The sequence below is a fragment of the Alexandromys fortis genome, unplaced genomic scaffold (genome assembly GCF_014885135.2).
Source record: "Alexandromys fortis isolate MF-2015 unplaced genomic scaffold, M_Fortis_MF-2015_v1.1 scaffold_13, whole genome shotgun sequence".
Lineage (NCBI taxonomy): Eukaryota > Metazoa > Chordata > Mammalia > Rodentia > Cricetidae > Alexandromys > Alexandromys fortis.
In genome coordinates, this window is record NW_026067908.1 from 16,861,089 (window position 1) to 16,881,597 (window position 20,509).

At 38.9% G+C, this 20,509-nt stretch overlaps 1 protein-coding gene and 1 pseudogene across 2 annotated transcripts in view; one reads left to right on the forward strand and one right to left on the reverse strand.

Annotated features, from left to right (window-relative positions):
• Nucleotides 1-20,509, forward strand: part of Plaa (phospholipase A2 activating protein) — a 39,856-nt gene that overhangs the window by 3,506 nt on the left and 15,841 nt on the right. The window contains exons 2-6 of one of the 2 annotated variants that reach the window (XM_050136272.1): nt 14,168-14,361; nt 17,941-18,041; nt 18,125-18,245; nt 18,989-19,156; nt 19,479-19,614. In XM_050136272.1, coding sequence (XP_049992229.1) covers nt 14,168-14,361; nt 17,941-18,041; nt 18,125-18,245; nt 18,989-19,156; nt 19,479-19,614 — 720 coding nt within the window. The remainder of the gene's footprint in view (nt 1-14,167; nt 14,362-17,940; nt 18,042-18,124; nt 18,246-18,988; nt 19,157-19,478; nt 19,615-20,509) is intronic. The other variant, XM_050136273.1, reaches the window with a different exon arrangement.
• Nucleotides 2,073-2,503, reverse strand: LOC126497980 (eukaryotic translation initiation factor 1-like; annotated as a pseudogene).

Below are 20,509 nucleotides of genomic sequence, written 5' to 3' on the forward strand. Positions count from 1 at the left end.
TTTTTCTGTCTTCTTTCTTATTAGGGACTTGTTATTTAGACACTGAGCTGGTTTTCTTCATCTCTTTTCCCTCGTACTCCTTTCTAGTGGGTTGACTGGAGTTGCAGCACCTTCCCGTGTCTCTATGGATGGAATGAAAACGGCCGTTCATTACTAAAGTTATGTTCTACGTGGTGGTCTTCTTCCTCCAGATTGTTTTGTTTTCCCACCTCACTTGCTTGGTCTGGTCATTTTGTTTTATGCTGGAGGTTTTCCTTGGATATCTGTCATTCCTTAAGTGATCAGATTTACAAAGCTGGGTGGGGCTTGCTGTCTGAAACCGTTACCAAAGTAATACTATCTGGAGAGCTGTTTTATTTTGCTCAAAGGTCAACAGGATACTGGCGTGGCCTCTGGTGTTTTGGTTTTTTGTGATCTTGGGCTGTGATATGAATGAACGTATTCCCTACACTCCAAGAATCAATGGCTCTTGTGTGTCTCTGCTACTCGGTGTTCTCCCCCCACCCCCAAGACTTTTTTTCTAAAACAAAAGTTTCAGATTTTCTAGGGATACAAGAAGGCCACTGTCTTCCCTGCTCTGCTTCTCTGTCTCTCCCTCCAGTGCTTTTAAGTATTTTTTTCCATTGATTTAAGAAGTACTTAATGCAGTGATTCTCAACCTTCCTAATGCTGCGACTCTTTAATTTGGTTCCTCATGTTGTGATGACCCCAAAACCATAAAATTATTTCATTGCTACTTCATAACTTTAATTTTGCTACTGTTATGAATTGTAATGCAAATACACAATACGCAGGATCCTTGTAGGAGTCACAGCCCTCAGGTTGAGAACCACTGACTTGATGTTTAACCATGTAAAATATGGTGGTAGGAATTTGGGAAGATACAAAGAAGAAAATGAGACCAAATTCTGGAACTAAGATCCTAATGATCACTGTAAATGACCCAGATAAACACCTCTGTTGGAAACTGCTAAAGTATTGTATACATAGTTTGGCATACTATAAATTTTATGCTGAGTGTGCTGCCTGGCCACAGAGAATCCTGAGCTTGAGCTAAGCTTGGACTGTGTTCCAAGACTGCTTCAAAGACAAACATAAATAGGTTCTTAGTTGTTTTTTGAGCCATCTCTCCCACCCCAGAGACATTTAAAAACAATGTTTTATCTTTAGCTTTTTCCGAGCTTATTAATAAAATTATTTAAAGCCACGTTTTCAAAAACCCATTAAAGAAGATAAACTAAAATTAGCTACTATCAAATAAGTCTTTGAAGAATTTTTTTCCCCTATGGAGAAGTTTCTGACTGATTCCTAAGACTTACTACTAATCTTTCTTACAAAGCTCTGACTTTTTTTGTTGCTATTTTGAGGATGCATTAAACAAATAACTCCCTTGGCCTTCTCTTTTTCTGGCTCTGTAGCCCATGCTGACCTTGAACCCTTGATCCTACTGCCTTAGCTTCTACACATTTTACACACCCTGCTCTAATTTTTAAAAAGGTGGGGGGGGGGTTATATGTCTTAGTTACTGTTTTATTGCTATGACCAAAGCAGCTTATAAAATAAAGCCTTTGGTTGGGGGCTTGCTTACGGCTTCAGAAGGTTAGTCCACGAACATTTATGGTGGGGAGCACAGCTGCAGGCAGGCAGGTATGGCACTGGAGCAGTCGCTCAGCTCACATCTGATCTGCCAGAGAGAGCAAGACTGGGCCAGGCTTGGGCTTTTGAAACCTCCAAGCCCACTCTCAGTGACAGAGCCCCTCTAAGAAGACCACACCTACTCCAAAAGGACACACATCTTAATTCTTCCCAAATATTAAGCTATATGAGCCTAAGGAAAGCATTCTTACTCAAAACATCATGGTATGTTTGCCCACATGTTTTGGCAGATACCCAAGGAGGATATTGAATGTCCTGTTCTATTGCTCTCTGCCTTTCTTTCTTTCTTTCTTTCTTTCTTTCTTTCTTTCTTTCTTTCTTTCTTTTTTAGCATGGCTCTTTTCAATTTATTGCATGAAGGAGTTACACTAGTCCAAGTTAAAAGTGGACCCCAAATGGTTACATTATACAAGCTTTGAGGTTTTTAAACTTGTGACAAGAGACAGGAGGGAAATTCTACTCATTGCAAGGAAATCCTCACTTAAGCTTCAGAGTCACAAGCACTTAAAACCCATGAACCTTCAGCTGATCGTCCTTAGCCAGTCCAGTCTCTATTAGGAACTGGCATATGTTCTTGCGCTGGTCACCCTGTAGCTGAATTACTTCTCCATATTCTGGATGCTCAATTACAGTACCATTGCAGGCAAATTTCTTCTTAAACGCCTTCACTAGTTTCTTTTTATCGTAATCATCAGCGATCCCTTGGACAGTGGTAAGGGTCTTCCTGCCGTTTCTCTGTTGAATTCTTATATGGATATAATCCTCAGTGCCAGCAGGAAGCAGGTCATCACCCTTACTTGCATCAGCAAAAAGGGTCGAAAGAGTGGAGGTTCTGAATAGCGGACATACGATACGATTCCTTTTCCTCGGTGGAAACGGCCTGCGGAAGGTGGCTTGGGGAGAAAGGGGGGGGGGCACGGACAAGGCTCGAGGGGGAGGCAGCTGAGTCCTCAGCGGCTGGGCTGCCTTTTTCTTAAGATAAGTTATCTATCTGAACTTGGAGCATACTTATTTTAAATCAACTAGACTGACTGGCAATCAGGTTCCATGGATCCTCTTGTCTTCCCCCTTCCCTCTGGGTAGCTCTGTTGTTACAGGTGCTCACAGATATACCTGGCTATTTACATGAGGACAGGGGATCTCAAGCCCTTATGCATGTGCTCTTACAAACTATGCCATCCATCACCCAGCCTAATTTTTAATAGACAAAATACAACAAAATTGATCCTCTTAACTACTTTTAGGTGTATAGTTTGATAGTATTTACTATATTTTTAATGTACCACTTCAACACTATCCCCTCTTTATGATTTTGTCTTGTAAAACTGAAACTACATGTATTTCAGTAGTAATTCCCCTCTTCCTCTTAGCTCCTGGCAACCAGCATTCTACTTTAGATTTTCAAGATTTTAACTTTTAAGCCGGGTGGTACTGACGCAAGTCTTTAATCCCAGCATTTGGGAGGCAGAGGCAGATGGGCCTCTATGAGCTCGAGGCCAACCTGGTCTATAAGAGGTAATTCCAGGACAGGGTCCAAAGCTACAGAGAAACCCTGTCTCGAAAAAAAACAAACAAAAAATTGACCTTTAGGTAAGTTGTACTTCATATAAGTGGACTCTAATTCATCATTTTATAACTGGCCAATTTCATTTAGCATGTCTTCAAATGTTGTCCATATTGTAACATATGTCAGGATTTCTACATACAAGCGAGACTCTTGTACATCGACAGTACATACTTAGATCATGTTTTTAAGCATTCTGCCCATCTGTCTTTTGTTTGGAGCACTCAGTTAATTTAAAGTGACAAAATTTCCTCTTAAGGCTGAATAAAATCTGTTTTTGTGTAGTGTTTTCCTTACCAATTCATCCATGGTGGGCAGTGGGTTACTCCCATAGTTTAGCTATGGTAAAGTGCTATGATTATGACAGCTTACGGAGCTCTTTGAAATTGCTTTTTTTTCTGTTGGATCATATGTTAATTCAGTGTTCAGTTTTCTGAGTGGAAGAATTACCCAGTATTCACATTGTCCTGTTCTTAGGTGGCATATACTTTTACATCTAGTTGGCCTAGTGAATAGCTGAGGTTCTCTGGGTTTTGTTTTTAATTTGGCCTAGCAGACAAAGGCTGTGCTGCTCACCTGTGCCCCGGGCCCTTGGCTTATTTTCTGTGCTATCATTCCCGTTATTGAGTTGGATGTTGAAGTTTTGTTTTGTTTTTTGTTTGTTGTTTTTTTGAGACAGGGTTTCTCTGTTTAGCATTGGCTGTCCTGAACTAGCTTTGTAGACCAGGTTGGCCTCGAACTCAGAGAGACCCGCCTGCCTTTGCCTCCCTAGTGTTGGCCCCTGGAGGATATTGAAGTCTTAACTGTGATAGTAGAACTGTGCTTTTAATTCTGTCAGTTTTCACTGTCTACATTTTTATGATCTTATTAGGTGCATAACTTGTAATTTTTAAATATCATTGCTATATTCCTCTTTGGTTTTAATTTCTTGGGACAAGATTTTGTTGTGCATCCTAGGATGGCCTAGCCTCCAATTTGCTGGAATCACAAGCGTGCAGTTTTAGTAATGTGTAATAATATGCTTGACATGGTACATGATTTAACTAAAAATGAGATTGGTCTAATATTTATATAGTTCCCCCTTACTTTCTTTACGTTTACATGGAGAATCTTTTTCCATTGTAATTGTGTTTGGGGAGCTAAAGTGAGACCCCTGTGTATAGATAGCACATACTTAGATCATGTTTTTGGGCATTCTGCCAATTTGTCTTTTGGTTGAGAATTTAGTCCATTGACATGTACTAAAAGTAAAATTTAGTACATTTTACTATTTTCTATATTCCTGAGCGGGTTTTTTTATTTTGTTTTCTCATTCCTACATCCCTTTCTTCTGTTTAGTTGATTAGGGAGTAACTGAAGCCTCAGAAAGTGTGTGTGTGGTGTGTGTGTGTGTGTGTGTGTGCAGCTTGTAGGAGTTAGTTCTCTTCAGCATGTGGTTCTGGGGCATTGAATTCAGGACAGTCAGGCTTGTGCACAAGCACCTTTACTAAACCATCTCACAGCTAGGTGGTGGTAGCCTATGCCTTTAATCCCAGCACTTGAGAGGCAGGTGGATCTCTGAGTTCGAGGCCAGCCTGGTCTACAAGAGGTCTACAAGAGCTAGTTCCAGGACAGCTAGGGCTGTTACACAGAGAAACCCTGTCTCGAAAAAGCCTAAACAAACAAACAAAAAACAAAACTGGGGCTGAAAAGATGGCTCAGTTATTAAGGGTACTGACTGTTCTTCCAGAGTTCCTGAGTTCAATTCCCAGCAATTACATGGTAGCTCAAAACCATCTGAGTGGGATCTGATGCCCTCTTCTGGCATGCCGGCATACGTGCAGATAGAGCACTTATAAAATAAATAAATTAGAAGAAAAAAAAAGCAACCAAAAAAGAGGGAGGAAATAAAAAGCTAAGGTTGGTCTCAAGCTGGGATTTCTTTCGCCTCCATCTCCCAAGTGCTAAGATTATAGGTGTGTACCACTAGCCCAATTGAGGACTCTTTCTTCTCATGACTCTGAATTTATTTCAACTGGAAAACACATATTTCTGGAAGAAGTTTGTTACTGTGAAATTTACTTTCTTTTGTCATCTGGAAATATCTTCATTTACCTCCATTTTAAACAGCAGTTTGACAGGGCATGGCCCTACTGGTTGATAGACAGGTTTTGTTTTATTTTGTTTTCTGTGTGTTTTGACACTTGAATATGTCGGCTCAGTATCACCTACCTCTAGAGTTGTTTGTACATGTGCATGGCATGGTGGAAATTGGACCCAGAGCCTCATGCGTATAAAATACCACTAAACTATGCCTCCAATGGTTTTTTTGGTTTGTTGTTTATTTATTTTAAATGGGGAATTTACCTAGTATCATATCTTGTGAGTAAGGTGTGGAGGGGGGGCTAGAGGTTGATACTGGTATTGATGACTTCTTCAGTCACTACCCACATTTTTGAGACATCTCCCAATGAATCTTAAGCTGACCAATGAATGAGCTCTGCCTGTTTTTGCTTCTCTATTGGTAAGGTTCTAGAAATGAGTCACTGCCTGGCTCTTCAGGTATGCTGAGGATCCAGACTTAGTTTTTCTGATTGCACATCAGGCATTTTATTAACTGAGCCGCCTGCCTCTCTGTTCCTAAGCATAGTATTATAATTTTATATATAGATATAGATATGGGAAGGTATACTTTTCACAGCTCTGTGTGGAGGTCAAAGGACAACTTGCAGCAGTCGCTTCTCTCTACCATGTGGGTCTGAGGAATGGAAGCAGGAGATCATCAAGCACCTTTACTTAGCTATTTTACAGACCCAAGTCTACTATCATACTGGAGAGATTATATGTGATGAATTGCTTCTGTCATTGTACTGTGTCTCAGTGTGGTTTGCTTTATCTTGAAATTTTTATAGATACATGCATTCATACCTTTATGACCATTATTTGATTAAATATTCCTACCCTCTTTCTCACTCCCTGTTCTAGGACTGCTACAGTATGTGAAAGGTTCACATCATTGATTTCCATGGGCCTCTTCTGTTTACTTTAATATTCTTCCTTTTTTTACTCAGACTTGATCACTTCTACTTTCCTTTCTTCAAACTTACCTGCCTGTGTATTATGCTTTGGAAATTGTCTGGTACTTTTCGTTTGTTCCTGTAATCTTCAGGTTCAGAATTTCTTTTGGACTTACCTCCTTATTGACATTTCTCTTTACTCCTCTATCATTTCCTTGTTTAGCTGCATCTTCTCTTATGACTTCCAGCATCTGTAAAACAATTGTTTTAAACCAGGTATGGCACATATTCCCTTGCAATTCTAGCACTTGGTATGTTGAAGCAGGAGGATTACAAATTCCAGATCCAGTGAGGTCCTGTCTTTTGTTTGTTATCCTTTCTCTTAAGATGGTTGTTTTAGACTCTTTGACCAGTGGATCTGCCATTGGCCTTCTTGTCTTTTTCAGGAACAACTTATAGGGATTTAATTTGCTTCTTTGAGTGGCCAGAGTTTGCTGATAGTTTGTTGTTCAGTGTCTACTGAATCTTAGCTGGGGTGTATCCTTAAGGTCTTAGATCGTTTCTCACCTGTGTTTTCCCTGGGCATGCGCATTTACTTTCTAAGTTCCCCGTAAATGCAGTTGCTTTTGAATACCTTCGTTTTGAGGTGGTTGTTTTGTTTGTATTCTGAGACAGATCTACCTGTGTAGCCAAGACTAGCTTTGAACTAAATCTTCTGGCCTCAGCTTCTGCAAAGATGTCCCATCGCTCTGGCTACTAATATCCTGGATTTTATTGTTTGACTCTCAAAAGCAGAAAAATAATGCTGAAGGGACAGATGTCGGTCCTTTAAATTCTTCATAAGTCACTTCAGTTGGAGAGGCAGTTGTTTGCATTAGCAGGGAAGACAGGAAGTTTCAACAATGGCCACCTAATTCTGAATAGCAAACTGGGATCAGCTCTGATCTCTGCTATGTGGAAGATAGCATGCTTTATGTACCCTTTGGCTTCTGCTTTTGTGTGCGGTCTGCTACAGGAACATGTGGAGGATCACCCACCATGGAGTTAGAAGGTGACAGGTTGGTAGCTGGTACTGTTCCAATTGCCAAAATTGATTAAAATTAACTTCAATAGGCCGGATGTGTAGTGTGCATGGGCTCAGGGTTTGATCCCAGCAAACTCAGTTTCCAGTCTATACCTTACCCTGGAAGTTGCAAGCCATCAGTTGACACCATAGTTCTCAAGTAGTACTACCAGATAAATTCTTCCAGTGCTAGATTCTGCTGTCAGAGTGGGATGACAGGTTCCTGCTTTTTCCAACCTCAGCTAGCATCTTTACAGAGGTCTCTGCAGTTCTTATCCTTTGGGGAAGGGATGGTCCATTGATTTTCCTCTTAATCTGCTAGTGTGTGGCGGCTTAGATTAATGAAGACAAATTGTAATAAATATTTGCACAACATTAATGGAAAAACCAGACTCACGAAACCAAGGTTCCCACGGAGCACAGGAAACAGGAAGGGAAGCGCAGGCTTCTGCGCGCGAAATTTATCAGTAAACATTCGTCAGAGGCGAGTCCGCCCCCTTAGGGGCTGGCCCAACCCTACATCTCCCCCTTTTCTCTAAATAAGACAGAACTAAACCAACTACAACTATAAACAATAATAACAAATAATAAATATAACAAACACTATAGAGAACAAAAGTTTTGCTAAACATCCTATCTCAAGGAGTCTAAATGTAGAGAGTACTACAATTATATAATCTTCAACTCCATCAAAGATCTGAGAAGGGAATAAATATTACTTAACAAATGAGGGATATCCAAAATGTGCAACAAATAACAGAGACAACTGACTACCTGGGCAATTACCCAAATTCTCATTCGCAATGTTGAGTCAACCAACTTTGGCTAAGGCCTAACATAACTGACATACCATTATCAAATGCAAGGAACTTTCTTAGAATTATCCTACCCTGTCTTGGCAAGATAAGACAATCCTGTTTCATATCTTTGTCAGTAGTTGAAGTATGGGCTTTTCTTAACCCAAAGGCCAGTTCTGCCAAGAAGACAAGCTCCCAGTGGAGTGTCTTTGGTGCTCAACGTTCTCTCGGGAGTAGAGTGGTGTTGCCAGGAGTAATTGTGTCTCATTGGCACAGAATTCTAGGTTAGATTAAAGGCCATTTTCTACTCTTTAAAGAGGCTGAAGATTATACTATCTATACTAAATATAATCTCTATGTATCTAGAAGACCTGATTAACCTAAAAATAAACATGACAAACATATAATTCTCAATACCTATCTAGCTTGAAGACTAAGAGAATAAACAACTGTGCAATATATGAAGACAATGATCTTCACCTGTAAACAATGTCATTACATATCAAATGTAAACAATATTATTACATAAATAGTATCAGAGGTAGAAATGTACATTGTGATATGGTAGATGTATCAATACAATATAGACAAAGTTATAAGCATACTCTTATACAAAAATAGAGGTAGGAACACTCACATTCAATATTCAATATATCAATATACAGGAAACAGTACCAATACAATTTTCTAAAAACAGTAACTCACAAATACCAATCATCCCGTCAAACCAGTTAATCCCCCTCTTTTTTTATTTATTTTTTTTTTAGAATATACCCCTAATTCCATAAAACATCTCCCCATCCCCTCAACCCCAAACCAACCACTAAAAGATGTCCCTAACCCTGAGGGCAAACTCTGTTGGGAGAGGGGACATCATCCTCTAAGATTGCTTCAAGCTGACATGGGGGCAACGTTCTTCTTAGGGGCTCCTGTGAAAGCAAATGATGGTAAAATTCCCAAATTAACCTTTGACCTAAGAAAATTATAACCCTGAGCACTTTGAGAAGGTCCGGCCAGAGTGTTGTCAAAAATGTGCACCATTCGAAATTGTCTCGTGAAGTTGGTACCAAAAAACAGGTCTAATATTAGCGCGTAAAAAAGAAAAAAATATTCATGACATCATAAAAACCAGGTTGAGTTGATGTTGTGGGGCCCCATCTTCATCCTGGAAACTTCAAAAATTACTGTAGGAAAATTTGTTGCTTGTTATGGGAAATTTAGACATTAACAACAAGGACATATACTGACATATAAAGAAAGACACAGATACGAGGAAAAGCAAAGAAAGTTTATCAAGTATATAATTATCCTTATTCTGTCCCATTTCATGGCTCCTGATCTGAGACAGAAACTGAGATATCTTTTTATCAATAGGCTTGGAATTGAAGAGGGACAGAGCCATAGTCCAACTTCAAAACCAGCTCTACATATTTATAAAGAAGTGTTCAATAAAACATATATATATATATAAATCAATACTTACAGAATGTATAGAATTTTACTGTTGATCCTCAATGGGTCGTAACTATTTTCCATCCATCAGTAATTAAATATTCAGCGTCCCTTGAATTCTTTGAAGATCAGTATTTTCCTGTGGAGATAAGAAAAGAACCCTGCCCCCAACCTATTTGTATTCCTTACCATCAGTATGCTCGCCGTCCTTGTGAATGAATTGTTATTTATTTTTTCCAAATGGCTTCTCTTCTTCATACCAGACCTTTATTAATTTTGACGGTATCCACAATTTTTCCTCACCTGTGGAGATAAGAGCAAAACCCCTTCCCCAACGCAGCACATCTCCTGGCTTCCATTGTGAGGTCAGCACATCCTTGAAATAAACTGGTTGATTTAGTTCAGTAGACTTTTCCATTATCCAATGTCTTTCTGCAGCTGTTCCCTTCTCATTAGCGTTAAGAAAATTCAAGGTTAACAAAGCATTATGTAACCTATTTCTGGGGGTGTTTTCCACCCCTTTCTGTTTATTCAATCACTCATTTATTAGAAGTCATGGCTATCATGGGTAAACCTACACAAATAAAGACAGATAATGGTCCTGCTTATGTCTCTAGGAAAATGAAACGGTTTTTTGACTATTACAATATCAAGCATGTTACAGGTATACCATACAATCCTACAGGTCAAGCAGTCATAGAAAGATCAAAACGAACTATAAAGATCACGACCCCATAAATTCATTGCAATATTGGCTACATATGGCCTTAATTTTCCTATTTGTCCCTCAGGCCCTATACATTCAACCCATCTCATGCTCTGTCTTACTCGAGATAGGGTTCCAATTCCCAGGAGCTGAACATTTACATTCTGAAGAGGCCAATACGGATGCCAAGATTCTGGGGTAATGATACTTACATCAGCACCTGTGTCCAGCAGGCCAGTAATAAAAATGCCATTTACACACACTCTCAGCTTAGGTCTTTGATCATTTATAGAAGTTTGCCAAAACACACGTAACTCATCTTTCTGATCATTATTGCTTGTAAGAGTAGGCATGGGGCTTCCTAATTGTCCTGACAAGGCACGTTCTCTGCAGAAACTGGAAATGACTGAACCATGTTTGCCATGGGGGCCTATGAGGCCCCCCCCCTCACGTTTCCCGTCTGTATCAGGTTACCTTGTCTATCTCTTGTAGATCTGCATTCATTCGTCCAATGTCTACCTTTTCCACATCTTCTACATAAATCTGAAGGCTGAGTCCTCCTATTTCTGTTATTTCTAGAAGATGCATTATTATTATTTCTGAAAATCCGGTGTTTACAATTCCTTTTCATATGACCCATTTTGCCACAATTAAAACATTTGGTATTCTGGTGTCTCCTTTTACCATTGGAAATTGCTTCTTCTACCCATGCTTCAGTGCCATAATCAAATGTATCAACATCCAGTGTATGCAAGACCCATTCTTCCAAAGGTGCTGATCTGAACCTTAAAGGCCCCAAAATCTTTTTGCATTCCACATTTGCATTTTCATAAGCCAAAGACTCAATCATTATACGTCTTGCGTCTGGGTCAGATATCCCTATTTGCACAGCCTCAGTAAGTCTTTGTAAAAAATCACTAAAGGGTTCTCTGACCTTGTTTAATTGTGAAAAATGATTCCATTCTCTGTCCTGGGTCTTGTACCCTGTCCCAAGCCCTTAAGGCTGCTGTAGTGCAGATGGAGAGCGTGTTTTCATCCAAATTAGCTTGTTCCTCAGGGTCGGGAAAGAGTCCTTCACCTAGAATTTTATCTAGGGAGATGTCACTTCCCTTCGCCTTTTCTTGCTGTTCTAAAAGTCTAGCCTCTTGCCTGAATAAGCATTTCCATTTTAATTGTGGCCCACTCTCAAGGACTGCAAAGATCAGCTGAAACCAGTCAGAGGGAGTAGCTCTGCTTGTCGTGGCCCAAGATTTTAGCATCTCTTTAACAAAAGAGGCGTGCATCCCGAAAGTCATGACAGCCTGTTTAATTTCTTTGAGATCATTCATACGGACAGGCTCCCATGTATCTTCCTTGATGACCCTAGGGTTTCTGGAACCAATCACCTTCTCTGTTGATATTACTGGAAAGGCAGATAGAGCTGTAGGTAGAGCTTTGTGGAAATTGTCCCGGAGGGATTTACCCACAGATGTAGTTAAAATTTGCCTTTCTACCGTTTGTTCTTCTTCATCAGAATTTAGAAATTCCTCAATCTATTCAATTCTATTCACCATTGCCTTCTGCAATGTCTGTATCTCCTGTCCAGAATTATGTTCCAAAGCCTTCAATGAGGATTCTAAAGTATGAAGTTTGTCCATTAGAGATAACATCTCATCTTTGGACATAATTTTTATGGCATAAACCGTGCCTTCTTGTATTGACAATCTTTCTGCCAATCTGTCATAAGCTTTAGACAAAATTTGATTGTCACATTCAACAGTTTTGATTCTGTCAGTTAATATTTCAGTCCCTTCAGAAAGTGACTGATGAAATTTACTATCCAATCAGCTGTTCCCTCTTCCATAGTAATGAATTTCTCCTTAACATCCGCCTGAACCTTTTCTAAATTTTGCTCAGTCAGCAGAGTCTTGTTAAACAAAGTTCTGTTCTCTTCCTGTAGAACTTCAAACTGATTCTTGAGAAGATCATTGTCATGCTTAATAGTTTGTAGATGTTCAACCTCTGCCGAAAGAATCCTGGCTTCGTTTCCAATAGTTTTTAGACGTTCAACTTCTGCCTTAAGAATCCTGGATTTGTCTCTTAAAGACTCTCATACTTCTGTTGTCAAACCACCTAATACCAAGGAAAACTACTAATCCCAGAAAGATCCATAGATGTGGGGTGCTAGACACCTCTGTAAGATCTCCCACATGGCACACTGAAAAAGACTGTTAAAGTCCTGAATAGTAATATTCTCAGACATTTTATTTATAAAAGAAAGAAAATTTTTACCTGCAATGACTGGTTCCTGCCAGTGGTGGCGAAAGAGTCCACTTGAGTCCACGTGGAGAGCAGGTCTGAAACAACTCAAAACCAAAATTTACTGTTCTGGGTTAATTGCTCCGGCGAGCAGGCGGGGTGGAAGGGGAACAGAGAGAAAACCGCCAAAGTGAACAAGTCAAAGAGACGCACGGCACTGAGCCATGTCACGGGGACTGCAACACCTCTCTGCCATTACGTGACCCGAGCGTAGGGTGGCGGGCAGGGCGGGGTGCCCAGACACAAATCCGAACCGCCAGGGCTAAGTCTCCCGTTCTGTTTGCCGGCTTTCTAGCAGGCACCAGAGATTTCCAGTGACTCAGAATCTCAGCTGCTTCTAGTGCTGAGAGGGCACAATCTGTGTGAAGAGAGAGAGAGAGACCTCCGGAGGGGGAGGTGCCGCTGGCTCCCAGTGGTTGCCTCCCGGAGCCTCCGAATCGGGGCAGGTATCCGCAAAGCCCCACATTGGGCGCCAAATGTGGCAGCTTAGATTAATGAAGACAAATTGTAATAAATATTTGCACAACTTTAATGGAAAAACCAGACTCATGAAACTAAGGTTCCCGCGGAGGACAGGAAACAGGAAGGGAAGCGCAATTTATCAGTTAACATTCGCCAGAGGCAAGTCCGCCCCCTTAGGGGGTGGCCCAACCCTACACTACTGTAGAAGTCATTTTCCACGGGCATCCTAAGTTTTTACTACTTTTTTTAATAGCTATTTTTACACTATTAAAAGTTGCATTCTTGTTTTTTCCCCCTTCATCCTCTCTGTAATGCCTTTATTGATCTTTGAACTACCATTTATATTTAAAGGACTAGTGAGTAGGCTTTGGAGGGAAAAAACAGAAGTAGACCATTGTGTTGGAGTGTTCAGTTTTTGTTGGATTGTTTCAGTTTGTCTCCAGTTTGATCTTGTTATGTGTACTTGCCTAGTTGCTTTAACTGGGTTGTGAGCTCTTTGATTGCCAGAGGTATAACTGTCTTTGCCTCTTAGTTGTTACTGTATTGTTTTCTGCACAATATATCATACCATTGTTTCACTTACTTAAGGCAGGAATGCTAAATCATTGATGTATGTGACAAATGGGCAATCATTTGTAATCCAAGGAAGGCAATTACTAATGCGCTGTGTTCCTAGACAGTAAATTTGTTCCCTTTTTTTTCTATCCTGAAATGATTGACCTTCTAGCTGTTTAGCTGCATCTACCATACTATACTAATGGGTAGTAAGTTTATACTTCATTGAGCAAATTTAGTTTACTGACTGGATTTCATTGTCTTAATTTCAAGTATTTCAGTTCCCCAGAGCTATCTAGAATAGCAGTAACTAATGAGTAGAATGGTACTGGAGAATGAGAAAAGGCCACTTAGACTATTCATCTCCTGCCTTTTCTTGTTTTTCCTCTTAATTAATATATTCTGAGAAAACATATGATTTTTCCCAGTCTGATATAATACTCTACTCATGCAGTGAAGCCATTTAATGTTTCATTTAAAACAATAGCATCTTTGAATGGCATACACTCTTAAAGTTTAGCCTGCACGCTGAGTGATAATGAATATATTCATGTTTTATGTCTTAGGGTAAGCCAGGAGAAGGCAGATGTGTACCTATTAATGATTCTGTCTTTCCAGTCCTAACAGGGGCTTTACAGAAATGCATTGTATGAGCGGCCACTCTAATTTTGTGTCTTGTGTGTGCATCATACCCTCAAGTGATATATATCCTCATGGACTAATTGCCACTGGAGGAAATGACCACAACATATGCATTTTCTCGCTGGAAAGCCCTATGCCAATTTATACTTTAAAGGGTCACAAAGATACTGGTGAGTATAACTTGATGGTTTGTTTTGTTTTTAATTTTAAGACTTTCAGTTATAATCCACCTACCTTTTTTTCTCGTTTTTGGCTATGTTTGTTAGTGGAAACCTTTTTGGGTCATCTTAGTTATGTAAATTTTCTGTTATAAATTTACTTTCAGATTTAACAATTGGTATATCCAAATAGTTTTTTTTTTTCCTTTTGGTACTGGGGATGAGATAGTTTTCATGTGTACTAGGAAGCCTCTAACACTGAGCTATACTTCAAGTCTATATAAATATGAAAGATAGTGTTGAGTTATAAAAGAGAGAGACTGTGATATTACTATGCCTCATAATTTTTTGTTTTCTTCTATTTTTATAAAGAAGTTACTTACTTAATAAAACAGAGTTTTGTTTTTGTTTTTTGTTTTTGATTTTCGAGACAGGGTTTCTCTGTACCTTTTGGTTCCTGTCCTGGAACTAGCTCTTCTAGACCAGGCTGGCCTCAAACTCACAGAGATCCGCCTGCCTCTGCCTCCCAAGTGCTGGGATTAAAGGCTTGCGCCACCACTGCCCGGCTCAGAGTTTTGTTTTGTCTTGTAAGATATCTCTATTAACACATCAAAACACAGACTGAGAACGATGTGTTTGAGGATATGGTATAATTTTTGTTTATTTTTCAAGACAGGGTTTCTCTGTGTAACTGTCCTAGCTGTTCTGGAACTCACCCTGTAGACCAGGCTGGCCTCAAACTCACAGAAATCCGCCTGCCTCTGTCTCCAAGTGCTGGGATTAAATGGGATTAAAGATGTATGCTACCACCACCCGGCATGGTATAATTTTTGAAGGGAAAATACTTTGAAATATCATAGCTTTCTGTTATGAAATGATGTGTGAAATCAGTGTGGTTATGTGTACTTGTTTTTATCTTATTTCACTTTTTAAGATTTATTTTTATAGGTGGGCATGTGGCATATGCCTTTAATTCTAGCACTCAGGAGGCAGAAACAATCAGATCTTTCTGAATTTGAGGCCAGCCTAGTCTACAGAGTGAGTTCCAAGACAGCCAAGACTATACAGAGAAACCCTGTCTTGAAAAACAAACAACAAAAAGATGTATTTTTATCATTTGTAATTATGTATGTGTGTCTACACAGACACCTGAGTTCAGGTGCTCATGTAGTTCAGAGACAGAAACTCTCCTGGAGCTGGTACTGTAGGTGGTTGTTAGTCACCAGATATAGGTGCTGGGAGGTGAACTCAGGACCCCTGAAAGAGCATATACACTGATAGCTGAGCCATCACTCCAGCCCCTGTACTTATTTTATATAGTGTGTGTAGAAGTTTGGGACTTGATCTGTAAACAGTTAAACTTAATTCCTATAAAGAATGTGAAATTGTGTATATGTAATACTTTAAATGAAGAGTGACACAAATTTAAAGTTGTTTCTGTTATGAAATAAATTAAATGTATGCAAATTAGAGGCTTGGTATTTTATAGTGAGTTATTAAATAAATATATGTGTACACAGGAGTAAATAGTATAAAAATCCCCTCCATGAGTTTTCATAGCTTTAAGGATTATCAGTGGCTTATTTAATTTTCTTCCTCTACCATGGTAGAGGAAGTTTTGGTGTTTTTTTTTTTCCTATAAGCATTTCAGTATATATCGTTGCAAAGTTTTTTGTAAAGGGTTAGTTATTAAATGTTTTAGGCTTTTCAGGCTATATGACTGTTATAACTCCTTAATTTACAGAAAAGCGTGAATCAGAATGTCTGTTGTACATGTAGCATAGGCAGATCTTCAACTTGCTTAGCCTCTGGGGTAGCTAGGATTATAGGCTTATGCCACCAAGTTCATTGAAAAAAAATTTTATTTATGGACACTTGAAACATGTATTTCATGTAGTTTATGTTTCACCAAATGTAGTTTTAATTCTACTATCACTTAAGAAGATAAAATTGTTTGGCTTTTGTGGGTTGTGATTAATATGCATTAATTCTGATTTTCTTTTTTCCCCTTCGCTAACAGTGATTCTGTGTGTGAGTGTATGTGGGAGTGGGGAAATGATAAGCAGGAACAGCCTTGGCTGTTGCTCTTCAAGTGCTGCCCACCTTTCTTTTTTTTTTTTTTTTAAATTAACTTTGGGCAGGGTGTAGTGTTGTACACCCTTTAATCCTAGCACTTGAGAGGTAGAGGCAGGTGGATCTCCGAGTTTAAGGCTAACCAAGGCTACATGAAATTATTTTAGTAGTATGTTTGGCAGATACATGCCACAACACCTGTAAGAAGGTCAGATGAGGGCTGAGAGATGGCTCAGAGGTTAAGAGCACTGACTGTTTGTTCTTCCAGAGGTCCTGAGTTCAATTCACGACAATCACATAGTGACTCACAGCCATCTATAATGAGATCTGGTGTCCTCTTCTGGCTTGTAAGCATACACGGAAGGAATGTTGTATACAGAATAAATAAATAAATCTTTTGAAAAAAAGAAGAAGGTCAGATGATTACACTCGGGAGTCAGTTCTCTTCTGCCATCTTGGGATCCAGTGATGGAACTAAGATTTTCAGGCCTATGCACAAGTATCTTCTTTCATAGAGCCATCTCTCTACCCTCAACTTTTTATAAAGTTTTGAGAAAAGGACTCTCAGTAGCCTGAGGCTTGCCTGGCCAGATAGCAACTGAGGAGTTCTGCCTGTTTTCACCTCCCCAGCACTAGGATTCTAAGCGAGGTTGTGGTTGAGGTCAACTGTCAACCCTTGGCTTTTTTTTTTTTTTTTTTTTTTTTTTTTGAGACAGGGTTTCTCTATATATCTCTGGCTGTCCTGGAACTTGCTTTGTAGACCAGGGTGTCCTTGAACTCACAGAAATCCACCTGCTTTCTACCCTGAGTGCTGGGATTAAAGGTGTGCACCACTACCACTAGCCCTTGGCATTTTTATACTGCCTTTGCATCTAAGTTTAGGTCCTTGTGCTTGTAAGGCAATTCCATTACCAACAACCTTTTCCCCAGCTCCAGCTTTTTTCTCCTAAAAGGAAGAAATAGCCATATTATCATTATCATACTTCAAACAATTAAAAATTCTTGCTATCAACTATCTAATGAATATTTACAGTTCCCAACTGACTCAACATTTTTTTCATGCTTTGAATCCTGACCCTGACAAAGTCCATTTGCCATTTCCATCTAACACTCCTGAAGGTTGAGTAGCTCATAGCTGCCTGTAATTCCAGTTCCCAGGGTATCCAGTACCTTCTGGATGCTACAGGCACCTGCACACATATGACATACACTCATACAGGCATATACACATAAATGGAAATAAGAATTGAAACAAACAAGCCCTAGAACTCTTTGAGGATTGCCCTTATGGCCACAAAGCTTATAGCTGACTCAGCGAGGCCTTTTCCCCAGACATTCAGGCACCAAAGCTTTTCATCTTGAACACCGTGTTCCCTCACAGCTCCTCTGAATAGAATTTTATTGACTAAGAAACTGTCAGTTCACAAATTTACTTAAAAATTATAATACTTTAGAAGCTTGCCAGGTTGAGCATTTGTTCACATGAAAATATACTAACTGATTACTTTTCCCCCTTAGTTTGTAGTCTTTCGTCTGGAAAATTTGGGACATTACTTAGTGGCTCATGGGACACCACTGCTAAAGTCTGGCTGAATGACAAATGCATGATGACATTACAGGTATCGTTTCTGTGTGGATATTTTAGATAAGTGGAGATTGAAGATTCTGCAGCATCTCAGGTTGATACCTTTGTTACTCACAGGGTCACACAGCTGCAGTATGGGCCGTAAAGATTTTACCAGAGCAGGGCTTGATGTTAACTGGATCAGCAGACAAGACTATTAAACTGTGGAAGGCTGGAAGGTGTGAGAGGACTTTTTCAGGTAATGTCAGTGTTAACAACTTTTATAATACTTAATATTCTTCTAACCTGCTCAATTGTTTATTGTTTTTCCTTGAAAGTTTAGAAGCTGAAAAATGGTAATTTTAAAAACTCAGTATAATTGGGACATTTGGGTGAGTGTGGTTTTGTGTATGTTGTGTGTATGGAGTTAAACTAGTTCTTTGATTCAGTGAGGCATCCGTTGTCTGGTTATTTAGTTGTTGATGGACATTCAGCTTTGGAGATTTGAACTTACTCCCTTGTACTTTAAAGCACATGCTCCCGCTGAACCACACCTTCAGCCTCTGCTGACTGATAGGAGTGTCACACTGTTTGCTCATTTACTGTAGGCCATTAATATTTGGGTGTGAGTTTTTATTGTTTTTCCTTTTCATTTATTCCTTAAAAATTAAAATTCTGGTGGCACATTCCTTTAAGCCCAGCACTCAGAAGGCAGAGCAGGTAGATCTCTCTGAGTTGGAGGTCAAGCCTGGTACAAAATATCCTGAGGGTTTCAGAAATCATCTGGAGAAGATAGAAAAATATAGAATAACTTCCTATGACTGGGGATAAACAGTATTGCTAAATGGCATTGATTATCAGATCACTTTGTACAGGAGAAAATAAAATTTCTATAACTTGAAATTAGGTTTCAGTACTCATAAGTTTTATGGTATTAATAAGCTGCACATGTTATCAACCAAATGGTGCATTTTATTGATTTGTATTCTTTTTTAAATCCAGGGCACGAAGACTGTGTAAGAGGTTTGGCAATTTTGAGTGAAACAGAATTTCTTTCCTGTGCAAACGATGCAAGTATTAGAAGGTGGCAGATTACTGGAGAGTGTCTTGAAGTATACTATGGACATACAAATTATATTTATAGCATATCTGTCTTTCCAAATTGTAGAGGTAAGATTAACTTATGGTATATATTTAACTTTGCTATTACATTCTTTTCTTTAGAAATTTCTGTGACCACCTTTATATTAATTCAGAGTAGATGACTATATTATAAAAAGACCTTTGAGTGTCTGAGAAGAGACTTTGTGTAATTAATTGGTCCAAAGAATAGAGTGTAAAATTTGAAATGATTAAAAGTATGATTTTGAAGTTGTAACAAGTTACAAAATCTAAAATTAATTTTAAATTAGTTATTACATAGAAAAACATGGTCTATAAATATGCTCAATTTTATCTAAACAAATTTTTCTTCTGTTTTCATTTATTTTAGATTTTGTGACAACAGCAGAAGACAGATCTCTGAGAATATGGAAACGTGGTGAATGTGCCCAAACAATCCGACTTCCAGCTCAGTCTATATGGTGCTGCTGTGTGCTAGATAATGGTGACATTGTGGTTGGTGCGAGGTATTTATATTCTAGTCAGTCAATAAATTTCTGTGTTTAGGTGGTTGGTTGGTACTTGAGTGTGCATAAGTAAACCATGGAAATTTCAGGTGAACTGGGTGGACTGTTCGCACATTTTTGTTACTAAGTAAACAACAGTAATAAGAACTTTTCAAGACCTGGTACTTACTTTGTGGTATAGTATTATAAATTATATAGTGACAACTCCAAATTCCAAAGAAGTTAGAAGAAAAACTAGAGATCTGTATGAAAAAACTTTCTATAAACATTAAATTGGATTTTGAAAATTGAGTAAGAAGTTAGAATTTCTGTCGATAACAATTTCCATTTATGGAGTGAATGTGTGTAGATTAGGGAAATACTGGAGGATTTTGTTTTGTGGGGTTTTTTGTTTGCTTACTTGCTTTGTTTGTGGATTTTTGTTTTGCATGCGCAAGTGTGCACATTTTGTTGATTTTGTTTTGTTGTTTTGATTGCTTGTTTTCAATTTTTTTGTTTTGTTTTCAAGACAGGGTCTTGCTGTGAAACCTAGGCTGTAATTAGAAGTATATGCCACAATGTCCAACCAACTCTTTTTGATAGTGTACGTTGCCTATGTAATAGTAATTTTAAGAAGTAAATACTGTATTTTTAAATTTCACAGTAAATATGTAGCATAGAATTGAATATTGTGCTGGTCGTAATGACACTTACCTATAATCTGAGCACTTGAAAGTCTGATGTGGGAAATCATACATTCAGGACTGGCCTTGCTGTGTATAAATACTGTGGCCTTGTTGTATGTAAATACCTGTCTCAGAAAAAACAAATGCTGGGGTATAACTCAGTGGTAGAACACTAGCCTAATGGATACAAGGTACTGGTAGGTTCAGTCACTGGCATTTTTTTTTTTTTT